Genomic DNA, 13,153 nt, shown 5'->3' with positions numbered 1-13,153 from the left:
GTCCCTCTCGAGAGGGATGGAGGCGATTATCCATGAAAGTGCTCGAGCCATATTAGCCGATTACGCGGTGCACGCTTCACGGTTAAGCAGCCTCCACGTACACGTAACGATTTCAACGCGGCCGTAGCGTTTAATTGTGGCGCTCCGCTCGGGAAGCTCCTCCGGGCAGAAAGACTCTTTCTTCTTTTTTACTTTTTCCCTTTTCCTTTTTTACTTTCCTTTTTTTTTCGCTTCGAATTTTTCCGCGCAGGAGGCGCGAAAATTACTACAAAGGGCTCTCGACGTCGTTCCTTTTGTCCCTTGCCACCCTTCTTCTCCATCCCACCATCCCCGTTTCCTCACCGCTCCGCCAACGTCGTCACCGTTGGCCGTGGTCGCTCTCCATTCTCTCAGACCGGCAACAATCGAAAGTCGCTCCACTTCTCGCGAGCAATTTAAAGCTCGGATTATAATTAAAAGTAGCTGAAAAGGCCACTTGTTTCATTGGCCTCGTGGGTCTACTTTCGTTTACGTTAGAGCACGGCAAAGGTCAATACTTCGCTCATTTCATCTGATGAAATTACCAGCGTGGTTACATTTTCTACTTTCCGTATGCGCCGGTTCCCGTGTCCTTTTTCTTTCTCTCTCTCTCTCTCAATTTCTTTCACTTTTTATCGTGATGTACCGTTCCAGTAGAACAGTGAATCGTAATTCGGCACCTGCACTCTCGCCTTTCCACGACTGATTTATCCTCTCGCATCGTTCTCTCACGTTGCTCCCTTTTACAACCTCCGCGCTGCGGAACACGTGTTTATTTCTATCTCTTAGAAATCACGGCACCAAACGATCCTATAGTAATATAACCTTGCCAGAACGAATAACAACGAGCGCTTACTTGGGCATAAAACAAAAGCACACAGACCGTTCCGCCGGGCCACGCCAGTTTCTTCTTCGTTCGCGTGTTTATATTCACCGCTGTTTCTTGCATTTGCCTTCGCCAATATTGATCGAATCAATGTTTACTCGGTGTTTATCAGCTACCACACCGAGCGAATTGATACGCTCCGACGCATCAATACGATCAAATTGAGAATTTCCTTGGCAAGTCAAGAGGCCACTAGAAATCCCGCCGTTTACCATTTCTTCGTTCGTTCCTTGGTCCCCCCGAAGAAGGAACGTTTCGCAGTACGCGTCGAAGTTCCGTGCGAATCTGATCAAATCCCGAGCTTGCTTGCGTACAAAAGATGAGATCGCAGACAATTTAGCGCGTACTAAATGTGTATATTCAAATGCGTAACTCGCGCGCGAATCTCACAGCAGTTGGCGAATCCTGTATTCTCTGTATTCCGTGTCAGACTCGAAACTTTCTTGTTCACCATTTCCGCAATATTCTCGAACTTCGGAGAATCGAGCGCGACATGGGCCTGTCTTTGGAAATTGTCGGGACTCGTTCGAGTTCGAGGCTTCCTGGATTCATTGGTATATTCGATAACAAGCACGTCAATGAAGCACGAAAAGAACGTCGAAATCGATGGCACGTTCTGTTAGATCTCTCGGAGGAGAATGTAGAAAGCCTTGCTGTAGGTCACGGAGGGATCGTGGTTGTTAGAAATATGGAATTTTTAATATAGCGTACCTTGGCGAATCTAGGGAGCAGATTTTAAATATAAATATTTGTGGTTGCAGACTGGATTATATTTTCATTTTGAACATGTCACTTTAGCGATCGATATATAAATAATTGCCCCGTCTAATTTAATAAATAATTACATTCCGTCAAATTCTGTTTAATATGTAAATGTCAAACATCAATCAAGTGCGACCTACAAATTAACTTGATACTTCTCAGTTTCAAACGCCAGTCACGTTATTTCCCATTACACGATACACCCGCATACGTAAATACATCGTTTGCTCTGTTTAATGTTTATTTAGTTTAAAGATGGAACGGCATTATTCCCTTGAGGTAAAAAGACGTCTGGGATACATCATTTGTTTATTATGTTATTGTAAACATTGACATCTCTGAATTTCATTTTGTTCCTACATAAAAGGATTAAATGTCCGTGAACAATTACCTCAAGCATAATTACCTCAAAAATATTTTATTGGTAATTAGGCAAAACCTACGATAAATCTGGACAATCAAATCGCGAACAACACGTGATTAATAATTACAGTTCTGTCGATAAATTATATTTGTGTGGTACAATTCAAAGAAGAGGACGTATATTCCTTCTTCCATAATTGAGCTACCAAAATGATGTACCTGCGCAAACTGCATCAATCAAGCCACACGACATCACCTCCAGGTGAACGGAGATCGGTCAATAGCAACATCAATATTTATAAAAGACACAGCACACAGGCAAACCAACAGAATTCAACCAGAAATCGTCCCGAATATATCAGAAGTCGATTGTTATGCGAATCAAAATTCAACGAATTATAAAAAAAGAAGTATTTATCTGTTCGACCAAACTTCCAACTTCTACCAAAAGTATCTATTATTTTGCGTTTGAAAGATTGTTACACAAGCAATCGTTACTTTGCGTCACTCTATAGTCTACACTCTTTGCAGCCTAAACGTCGAATTAGAACGAATTTTTCCATTCGAATATCTCACAAAGGACGCCACCGTGAACGCAGAACATTTTTTTACTAAAAAAGAAGAAAAAATGGGGATAGGAAGAAAATAGGAAAAATGCAAAAAGAGGAGAAAACGAAAAGGGGGGGGGGACCAAAGGTATATACGCCGATAGCGTCGATAAAAACAGCGCGCAGGTAACGAAGTTTACGGATGTCTCTTTGCAGACCTGGCTGAAAATTCAAACTTTCCATATCGTCTGGCTAGAAGGCGGGTGTCGCGCTCAACAAATTTTACGACGCCGATAAAATTACTCCGGCTAAAGCGGCTGAACGGAAGATCGGTTAAATTACGTTCGCCAACTTCGCGAAACTTTTAATACACATCCTGTAGACGCGAGGCTTTTATAACGCGGCATCGTTCGATCGTTTCGCCAGAGTAGTCTCGATCCTTGGCTATTTATCTCACCTTTGCTCGTCCACTCTGGCCACCGTTTGTCCTTTATCTACTATTTTTTTCCATTCGCCTCTCTTTCACTGCTCTTTTTCTTTTTATCCTCTCCCTCTTTGCCACGAGATCGAGAGAATTTATTTCGCGGACTCGCGAGACCAAAGGAAAAAAAAAAAGTTTAACGAACCTTACGGGTCAGAAGCTGATAACGCCCCGTATTATCTCGAATACGGAAGTTTCGACGTCCCGGCTGAAACCGTCCCCGCGGATGCAAATTCGATTACGACGCGATGAGTTAGCCAGCTGCGAGTGAAGAACCGATGATTCTCCACGACGACCTATCGCTCACTGTTTCTTCGTATTTGAATAACAATTGAAAATCGCTGACGCGATGCTCGACGTGGTATTTCGTTCCACAAGATCAGCTGTACAGAATACGTGTTTTACACGGTATCGCGTATTATGTTAAATATTGACGATTGCCTGAACAGTTAATTGGTAATTACGCAAATAGCAACGCTTATTATGTGTTTTACGCCTTCATTGCTCGTTGATTTATCCACGTACTCTGTAACCGTATTACATTGTTTGGTTTAAAGAAGCGCGATAATGGAACCGGTATTTCGAATTATTAATCGCGGCTATCAGATTCGTTCGTTTCTCTCCATTCTTTTCTCGAACGTGTGCAAATTCACGGAGATGGAAATCTGGGTCGAGAGTTACACCTGTAGCAAACGGGTCACCGATAAACATTCTAAATCACACACCATCGAGATACGAATCTCGTCAGCTGTTGATCTACCTGTAAACGGGTTAATGCCGATCACTAACTCTCTTACAACGAACCACCAACTTCACCTTACAATCGCGAAACACGATTTTCAAGCTCGATCATGTTGAGAACGCGTAGTTTGCTGAAACATCCTTTCGTGTGTTCTACCCTCTGCGCCATGACCGACGTAACTAGGCAAGCTAATTACAAAGTATATTATACTTATATAAATCACGGTCGTTTTTGAAGCTCGTAAACGTGAATCTCGAGGGAGAGTTAGAATCTCTGATCGTCGTAAGAGCTTCGAGATGGTTCGATATTCGTGGTTGGACGTTGAATCATCATGATAACGCACGAACGACGCCAAGCAAGTGACCGGAACCAGGCGAACAAGTGGACAGGGATCGAGCAAATTAGTTGCTGGACGAAGATGAAATCTGACGAGCGAGCGCGGGACGATGTTCTTGCAGGTCCGCTTTATACGCTTGCCAACTAGTCCGCTTATGGATGCAAATGCGTTTCGAGGAAGTGCCGGGCGGACAGTGAAATGCTGTCTCTTCTCGGGGCCCGCGCTTTCCGCGCAACCCCGGCGTATTTTGCTCTACGAAATCGCGTTATAATCGTTCTGCGAAAATTCACCGTGTAAACAGCATTGATAAAGCAGCTTTTTCCTCGCGTAAAAGTAATGCATGGCTGGATATAATTCGCGCCCGCTCTTATTTCTCTCGTTTGAAAATGACGTGAAAAACCGAGCTGCCCGCTGTATTCGTTTCGTTTTTAACGAGACGAGTGGTGCTATAATTTATACGGAAAACTAGTTACGTTGAAACGAACCGATGTTTCGAAACTTTCGAGACGGGGAAGAAAAAAAGAGGGTAGAAGGATCAAATCAGGGGTAGACCAGACAACTGAAGACCATCTCTCATCGTTCTGAATAATAACGGAGAAATTATTTCGCAAATATATTTATTTTAGCTAGGTGAACGGGGACTGATTGAATTTCCAAGTTGTACGAACCCCGTCGCCTCGAGAGGCCAAGTGTTTCCGATAGAACAACCGGTTGATTAAACGATTCAAGCCATCCTCGTGCGCGCCTGCTCTTTCTTTCTCTCTCTTATACCGAGAAGCTCGTTGTTTTATGAACAAAGTTGAAATGCCTTCGAAATAACTCTGACTAAACACTTAAAATCGATCTTCCCAGAGCTTCCCAGTGCCATCTCGCTTTTTTTATAGCCTTTGTAGAACGATGAAACGATGCCGTCTATCCGGCTCTGATAGACTAAATTTAGACCAAGTTCCATGAAATCTATTCTTACCTTTATACGCGTCTGCAATCGTACGATGTTTCGTTTGAAAATTCATAACCGTGTCCGATCCATAATTCAACATTGAAAGCGATAAATATCCTAAACCTATAAAGTAACTTACGTCGATTCAAACGAGCAAATAAAAAGTAGAACTCGAGAAAAGTTGGTAATTGCAATCAAATTAATTACGTCGTTTTATACGCGATATAATTGAATGAATAACTGCACAAAGGAATTTATATTTTATGCAAATGCTATTGGAAAAGCGCTCGCAGTCTGAGTTGGAACTCTATTGTTGGTCACTGATGACCTACACGATACTTAACGCAGTAATTCATACTTGATAGTTATTAAATCCGTTTAGTCGTATATTAAATCTTTAAAGGGAGAAAATGGCGACGGTATCGCGAGGTTAGCGTGGCGTAATCGTTAACGAGCAAGAGACGAGCGTCGGAGCGAGTCGACACGAAGGAATACGGTGGAGCCGGTAGGACGCAATAATAAATAGCCGGGCAAGTGGAAAGCGTAAAATAAGATCAATATCGCGGCAGGCCGGAGCATTTGCTCGGTAATGAACCATTCCCAGGACGGTCGAAGTAAATCGTCGTACGTGGATCGTACGGTCCACGTGACAAACGACGGCCGTTCTGTTCTTTTCCGACCCCGCGCCACCGTTTCCAGCCCGCCTCGCTCTCCTGGGCAAAAGGTGGCTCGTTAAGGAACCGAATCGGTCCCCCGATTCTCTGCTGCGGTTACGCCTACCGCGTGTACTTTGATTTTGTGCTAGAACCGTGGCAAAAAATCGGCGCTGATTACGCGGATATTGTTTTCCAACGGAGCAAAGCGAGAACCCAATGGATCCTATGATACGAGCAATTTCCGACTTTTAGGGATTAACGAGCGAAATAAGAAAACGATTCGCGAGTTCTTTGTTTTGTAGAAGAATCATTAGTTCAGAGTGTATCGAAAAATCACGCGATGGTTTGCGTTTAAAAGATCGTCGCGAGGTTTTTAGTTCGTTCGACCACATTGTCGTGAAAGTATTCGTTGGTTTAGAGAGCGGTGTTGATATTTTCAGAAGGTATTTCTGCCTGGTTTAATGCCGTATCAGCAAGCGAAGTCGTACAACGGAAACCGCAAGCCGCTGCGAAATAAATAGGAATAATATTTACGTAGCCGAGGATACGTGGACGAAAGCCGGTGACTCTGGACCGCGATTTAACCGGAAACAGTATATCGGCGAGCTACGAGGTAAATATCTCTCGCCGGAGTATACGGCAAACACCGTCAGCTCCGACCCGCGCTTTTTTCCCCTCTCCAGCCGCCTTGAAAGGCATCCTCTTTCTCTCCGTCGTGAAATTTTCGTCGACATTCTTGAGCACGCGCGATTACGCGCCTAAAGAAGAACAAATACGAGATTTTTCGATGGAGTTTCGACCGTGACGTCCCATGGAGCTTACCGTCGGGGTTGACGGTCAACTTTACCTGGGGCGAATGCGCGACACGTTCCCAGAGGGTGTTAACAGGAAAGCCAGTGACAGTTTCACCCTTCGTACAAAAGATCTTGTGCATTGTGCATCCTAATGAACGTAGCTATATCTCCTAGCTATGTCTTGCTGCAATACTTTCAGTGGCACGAGTAAATAACGTAGTCGACTAGACGGTGTTTTGTTAATCTCGAAGAACAGTATACAATAATTGTCTTTTGGTGGCTTGATCGCTTTGAAGCAGAGAATCGGATGACTAAAGACTTTGGTAGGTTACATGTTGTTACCGCAACCGTTCGACGAGAAGAACTCTTGTTAAACATGTATTTAGCGAACAAGTTCTCGCGGAATGTACGGTGCTTCATAGGGTTCTTTCGCGGCTTGAACAAAGTGAAACGCGAAGAGTCGTTCTATTTTTCACGCGAGAATTGCCGCTTCAGTGCCCTAATGAACTGCGATAACTTGCGACCGAGGTTCATTAATGGTGCACGCCGGCTGCGTCAAACTATATTTCGCCAATTCGAGCCTCGGAACATTAACATCAATTTCCAACCTTGCGTACCTTTCGATGGGTATAGGGAGGGCTCGAGGGGAACACGTCCGTGGAAAAAATCGAGAAACTCGAGAATTCCATTGGAAACTCGATCGTTTCTTGTTGCAAAGGTTACTTGAGAAATAATGGAAATACTTACGAGCTAACGAAGGCCGGAAATGGATCGCTCGCTGATAACTCAAAATCGCCTCCTCGTAATTCTTCCTGCCTTGCTGCAGTATTCCCCTGGAACAGACCGGCAGAAACGATCGATTAGTGAACGCAATCTCTGCTTAATATTGAGGTAGGAATTTTCGAAGATTTAAGTATTTATTTTAACGCGTTTACGAGGTTTGTTGGTGGAACCTACCAGTCTAGTGCTATGCGATCGAATCGCGATCGCAACGTGCCCGAGTGCTCTCCATCGATAACAATCTCGGACGAGGAACGATTAATCATCGTTCGAACAATGCCACTCTCAGAAACGATAAAAATATTACTTGTCAACCGATGACTTATCGTGCAGAGGTCGAACGGTGTAACGAGCGTACGGGAAACGAACGAGGGTTGGGACGGGGAGGGTGCCAATAAACGAACTTTATAACGCCTACACACGGGCCCACGTGCCATCGTGGCACATATTTTAGGGAAAAATTCATTTTAACGCGTCGGTGATTAATCTTGCCTCGAACGTTGTCACTCTACGAACGATGAAAATATCACTTGTCAGTGTGAAGGCCTTGGGCGAAGGCAGGGTGTTGGGAAACGGGGTGATTTACCGGGCTGAGTTACCGGTAGGCGTCGTACTTTTATCGCTAATAATTTTCCTCGAGTTGCATATTAAAATCGAATCTGCCAGAGTTCGAGTAAGCGAAAGAGGAAAAGGTGGCGGAGAGACGTGTAGGGACGATATCTTAAAAGTCATTATGTTTGCATCGCGCGTTCTATTATTTCTCTTATTTCACGTTAAAGGCGAGGAGAACCGAGCGATTTGCGAAGGTTTCTCGATCGATCTATCACGCCAATCGTGCATATCGGCTTGACGTTAGAAGCTTGAAAAAAGGTTGAGTTGGACGAAGAAAAGCAGACGTGCGTGCCCCGCGATGGATCGATAATCCATGGCTTCATAATCGGCAATCGTCGACGGTTAATCCTTTCGCGCGTGGAATATTTTATTAAGGTTGTCTCGTCCATTTACGGAAACCATGTTCGACTAGCATTCGTCGAGTTGGTGAATGTAACACCTACGAAAAGCAACGGTCGATATTAAAATTTCAGGCTGGTAGGTCACGCTAACAATCGCTACCGTTTCGTCGCTGTTTTATCATCGGTCAGGCCGTGGGGGAGAAACATATCGAGGATCGTGATCGAGAGCTTTCGCGTTACTGTTTCGAGCCGAAGCTTCATTATTTTAACCGAATATAAAAATCCGGTTCGCGTCGTTTCAATTTGTTCCAGTTCGTCGTGAAAAACTTATACTAATGACACGCTTTGTGAACGTTCGAGCGACTGCGAAGAAAGAAAGAGAAAGCAAGGGGAGAAAGCAGGGGAAGGGAAACGAAGACGAACGTGGTCGGTGGACGAGAAAAAGAGGAAGATATTTTCTTTCCAGTCAGGCGAACCGGCCTGAACCAGAAGAGTTTTCCTGTTCGTTAACGAGACGCTACTCCACGTTCGTTAACTTTCAAGATGAATATTCGCGCAATATATAATGGACTCCTTCTCTCTAGCGCCACCTATTACCGCTTTCCACCCCTCTTCGGATTTTTATTCTTTCTCTCCTCATAACAATCCCTCTCGTTTGTACCAATTTGCAATCGTCCGCGATATTTCCCGCGATTTATTATTCCAACCTGGTCTCGGTTAACGGGTACACGCTATTAAAACCGTTTCTCCACCGCTTCTTTACCGCGGAACGATCGTTTTAAAAGACACTCCGCTTTGCTCGGAATTTCTTCCCGAGACTTAACGATACTCTCGCTCGACGAACGATCCCTGCTCGACGATTCTAATCGTGGTTGTTTCTCGTCGGATTTATCAATACGCGACAAGAGAACACGTGTCCCAGACAATAACAATTGCGCCGAGAGGCCACCCATTGTTTCGCTTTATTCCTGTAAATCTGTTTCAACGAACGGTCAACCAGTTTCAACGATTCGTACGAGGACGCTTCCAATCGCGCTTATTTCGAGTGGTTTACGCGACGACGAGGGTGAACGGCCGGTGGCGCGAAGGGTCGTGGATAAACGACCGCGCTAGCCCCGCTCGATTGTTAAAATAAATACATTGTTCAGGCATTGTTCGGTCCTTCGCTCTATTATTTGCAGCGTCGTCTATGTAACGAGCGACCACGGGGACCAGGTATGTAACGACATTTCGCAACAAGCGTGTACACTGTGCACGCGCGGCTTTGTGCCATTGCTAGACTCGATGACAAAGCGAGCTTCGAATATTCCTGCCGTTCCAGTTCCAACCTTTAGCTCGTTGAAAATTTTATCCAAACCCTGTATAGATACGTGAGACGCCTGGCCGTTGGGGCGTGAGAGGAAAGATAGGAATGCCAGTTGCAAGTAACGAAAGCCGGAAGATTCTGAAAGACGAATTGAAAATACGAGAATGAAAAAAAAATAAAGAAGATTAGATAATAAGGAAGAAAGTCTATGGATGGAAGGTGGTGGCGTTTTGTGGGTCGATGCAAAATATTATCTGTCCGTTTAGGTGTTGCGCCAATAAAATAGAGACGGCCATAAAGCTCGTCGCGTTCAACATAACGCGCAACCGATAAACGAGCCGAGGGTACGAGCAAACATCGTATCCAACGAAATATGGTTGCGACTCCGAAACAGAAACGTTCGCGTGCCTGTAGCGTTTACAGGAAACATCGGTGCCTGCGTAACTCGATGAAAATATCCCGACGATTGTGCTTTCATAGACAAAGGGAGACACCTTCCAGTGAGAAACACAGAGAATAAACGATTGGTCAAGTTGTGAATCGTGGAAGGGATGGCGTCGAACGGACCGGACCGTATAACATATTCGATTACTCATTTATTTATTTCCTTCCTTCATTTATTTCCCCCTTCGAGTAACTTCAAGTAATCGCTCTGTCCCCGATCAAGCTGGACGAATCGCTAAATTGATGTCTGTTGTTTGCAATTCGAAGAGTCAAGCATAAATTCAACCGAGAGTATCGTCGTTGTTTGCCTCTTGTCGGTTAATTTATTACTATACAAGGTGATTCTTTCGAAGAGTTGACAGCCGCTAATGCGATTACTCGACGGACTGAAAGTTTGATCGGGGACGAAAACATCGTGTGTACAGGGACGCAATGGATCCGACGAAACCGACCTGTTTCCACAGTCAGAGGGGCCGATACACATAATCGTCGATAGCAGTTCGGTTAATCGTCGATTGGGAAACGGGTTACGCCGCGCGATAAACCGACCGGGCTTATGGATTTCAGGGACATCGTTATTCGTTAATGACTCGGATTACGTCGAGAGGGATGAATAAAAATCTCAATAAAATTGCAGCCACAGGGGGGTTTTATCGCGTTAACGAGTCTGTCTAGCGACGCATCGATACTACTGCCGGGAATCTCAAAGCTGAATGGCAGCCGATAACTCGTACGTCCACGTCGCATTGTTCGCTACGAATATCTGATATATCTATAATTATCGCTGCCGGATATTGCACAGAGCGTTCGATAATGACGATGCCGGTAATATGTGTTCGGTAATAAGCTCTTGCGGTATTGAAATTACTGTACCCTTGATATTCGATTTTATTCTCGAACACTTTCTCGGAACAGCCATGTGAAACGCTCCGAGCGGGCGATACTTCTGTGCGATAATATCGAGCTCGAAGATTTTATAGGTTTATAAAGAGAGATTCGAGGAGTCAGTTGTTTACGATTAAAATTTTTCAAACGTATATATTCCAGGCTCGAAGATTCTATAAATTTTCAAGGCAGGGTTGAAAGTGTAAATTGTTCGCAGCTGATATTTTCGAAACATGTGATATTTTCGAAACATATTCTACGTGATATTACAGTTGCTTGCTGTTCTACGATAGATACATTTCCAACGCTCTTAAGGCTCTCAATATATAAAAATATTAATCTCTATTTCTACAATATGTTCCATGTGTTATAAACCTGTTATCGATTTTCACGGAGAGAACTCGAAATAAACTGCTGCTTCCGGAAAGAAGACTCGTCGTACAAAAGTCCTTCGCGACAGACGATCAACGACGACCATGAAAAGATAAATTTCCTTCGGAATCGCTTCATTTAATTTTGGAAGCCTCGCCCAGTTACTGTTTCCTCTCTATGAAACGTCCCTGCAATATATTGCAGGATCGCTGCCGACAACCATGTACGGAGGTAAGGTTAACGATGTGCGATATCCCGCGTCGGCAAGCGTTGCAAGAAAAGCGACGAATCGGTCGTGAGTCCCATGTAATTCGATCGAAGGCTGTCCTTCGCCTATCGAGCGAGAAAATCAATTTGGTCGATCGGCAGCCGGCCATTCATAGGAGATGGCGCCGCGGTGATGACCGTCATCGCCATTGTCGTTTGCCAGCACCAGCGGCGTCAGCCTCGCCATCGCTGTCACCGTTGCTTCATCGAGCACGAGGGGCTATTGTCGTCGACGTCCTCTTCTCGACATCGTTGCGGTGGTATCGGCGGTCGTTGGCTGTGTTCGACCGGTAACATCGGCTCCATCGTTCCCGATGGATTCACCGAAAGGCTCCCATGGTCGTTGTTCCTTTCATCTTTGTGCCTGCTCGTTACGTTGCTGGTATTACGCCGAGAGATTGACGGCTCGCGAAGGGAAACCGGCTACCGCCGTGTTCGTTCGATAATTGGATCTTTCCATCGTAGTAACGCCGCTTCCGAAACGTAACGACCCACGATTTACGGCCATCCTCGTGTTTTAACGATCGACCGTTCGAGAGGCAAGAAGAGCGACTCCAGATGCGTTCGAATGGAAATTGTGGGGCTTCTGTCAGGGGAATACGCTGACGTATACACACAGATAATAAGGGGAGAGGTTCGCGTTACAGTCTGCGTGGAATCAATTGGGACAGAGAGTATGACAGGGAACCCTTGGTCGTAATCGTTTAGAGACTACTTCCCTCCGTTTCTCGGAAATCGTCTCGCTCCGGGGATTTAATTCGATTCCGTGATCGCGGTGGAACGCGTTGCTAATTCTAGTTCCAGGAGTTTGACCGGCGCGGCGCGGCGCGCATAGCTGCAAAAAGTTTCGAGTGCGCGAAGCACGCGGGATTCGAGGAAGTCTGGAATCTGGCGGACACCGGAGAAAAACGGCTACGAGGATTGAGCGCGTCGAGCGAAAAAAAAACGGCGTGGATAAAGAGGAAGAAGCGATGCCGCGCCGGAGAGGCAAAAAGACGCGAGAAGGATGGAGAAAGAGAAATCGTGGAAGATCTGGCCGCAAAATCCGACTGCAAAAAATAATAGAGAGAAAAAGTACGATAGAGAAACGGTAAGTGGGAAAGAGACGCGCGACGTCGAAATGGGAGACACGGGGAAGGTAAAATAGAGGAAGGACAAGGGAAGGACAGGGAAGGATTGCAATTGTGGCTGCGGTGCTCCGTAGAAACGCGATTCACGCTCGTCGGAACCGATCGATGCACCGAGTCGACCGACAGCTGCGGCTACAGCTGCAGGTGGAACCGAGGCAGCCAGTTCGACGGAGAAGCGACAGAGCTCTGTTGTGGCTCTCCTCGCTCGGATCGAAGCGACGGCGACGCATTAGCGCTCGTACAACGTTGCTTCCTGAGCGCTTCGCGATAATACCTCTCGCGAGCCTGTGCACTACGAGCTGATCATGGCTCTGTGTATATGAACGCATTCTACCGTTTCTACGCGTCTGCATGGAAGCCAGACAGAGAGACATTTACAAAGAGGAAACCATGAACGCGAGGTGAATGCATGGCCAGCCGCGTTTGCCTCGAATAATGGCCAATGGGACGCTGTACGCGCAGAAAGATTCAGTTCGCGCAATGTGCACC

General features: G+C 45.5%; 1 protein-coding gene across 2 annotated transcripts in view; it reads right to left on the bottom strand.

Moving 5' to 3' along the window:
• The window catches only part of Tmtc2 (Transmembrane O-mannosyltransferase targeting cadherins 2), a 215,607-nt gene that overhangs the window by 41,325 nt on the left and 161,129 nt on the right, over positions 1 to 13,153 (bottom strand). For both annotated transcript variants that reach the window (XM_033332298.2, XM_033332297.2), the window contains exon 8: positions 7,275 to 7,360. In XM_033332298.2, coding sequence (XP_033188189.2) covers positions 7,275 to 7,360 — 86 coding nt within the window. The remainder of the gene's footprint in view (positions 1 to 7,274; positions 7,361 to 13,153) is intronic.

Source organism: Bombus vancouverensis, chromosome 8 (genome assembly GCF_051014615.1).
Source record: "Bombus vancouverensis nearcticus chromosome 8, iyBomVanc1_principal, whole genome shotgun sequence".
Taxonomy (NCBI): Eukaryota; Metazoa; Arthropoda; class Insecta; order Hymenoptera; family Apidae; genus Bombus; species Bombus vancouverensis.
The sequence above is the reverse complement of the archived record's forward strand: the minus strand, read 5'-3'. Positions and strand labels throughout refer to the sequence as shown.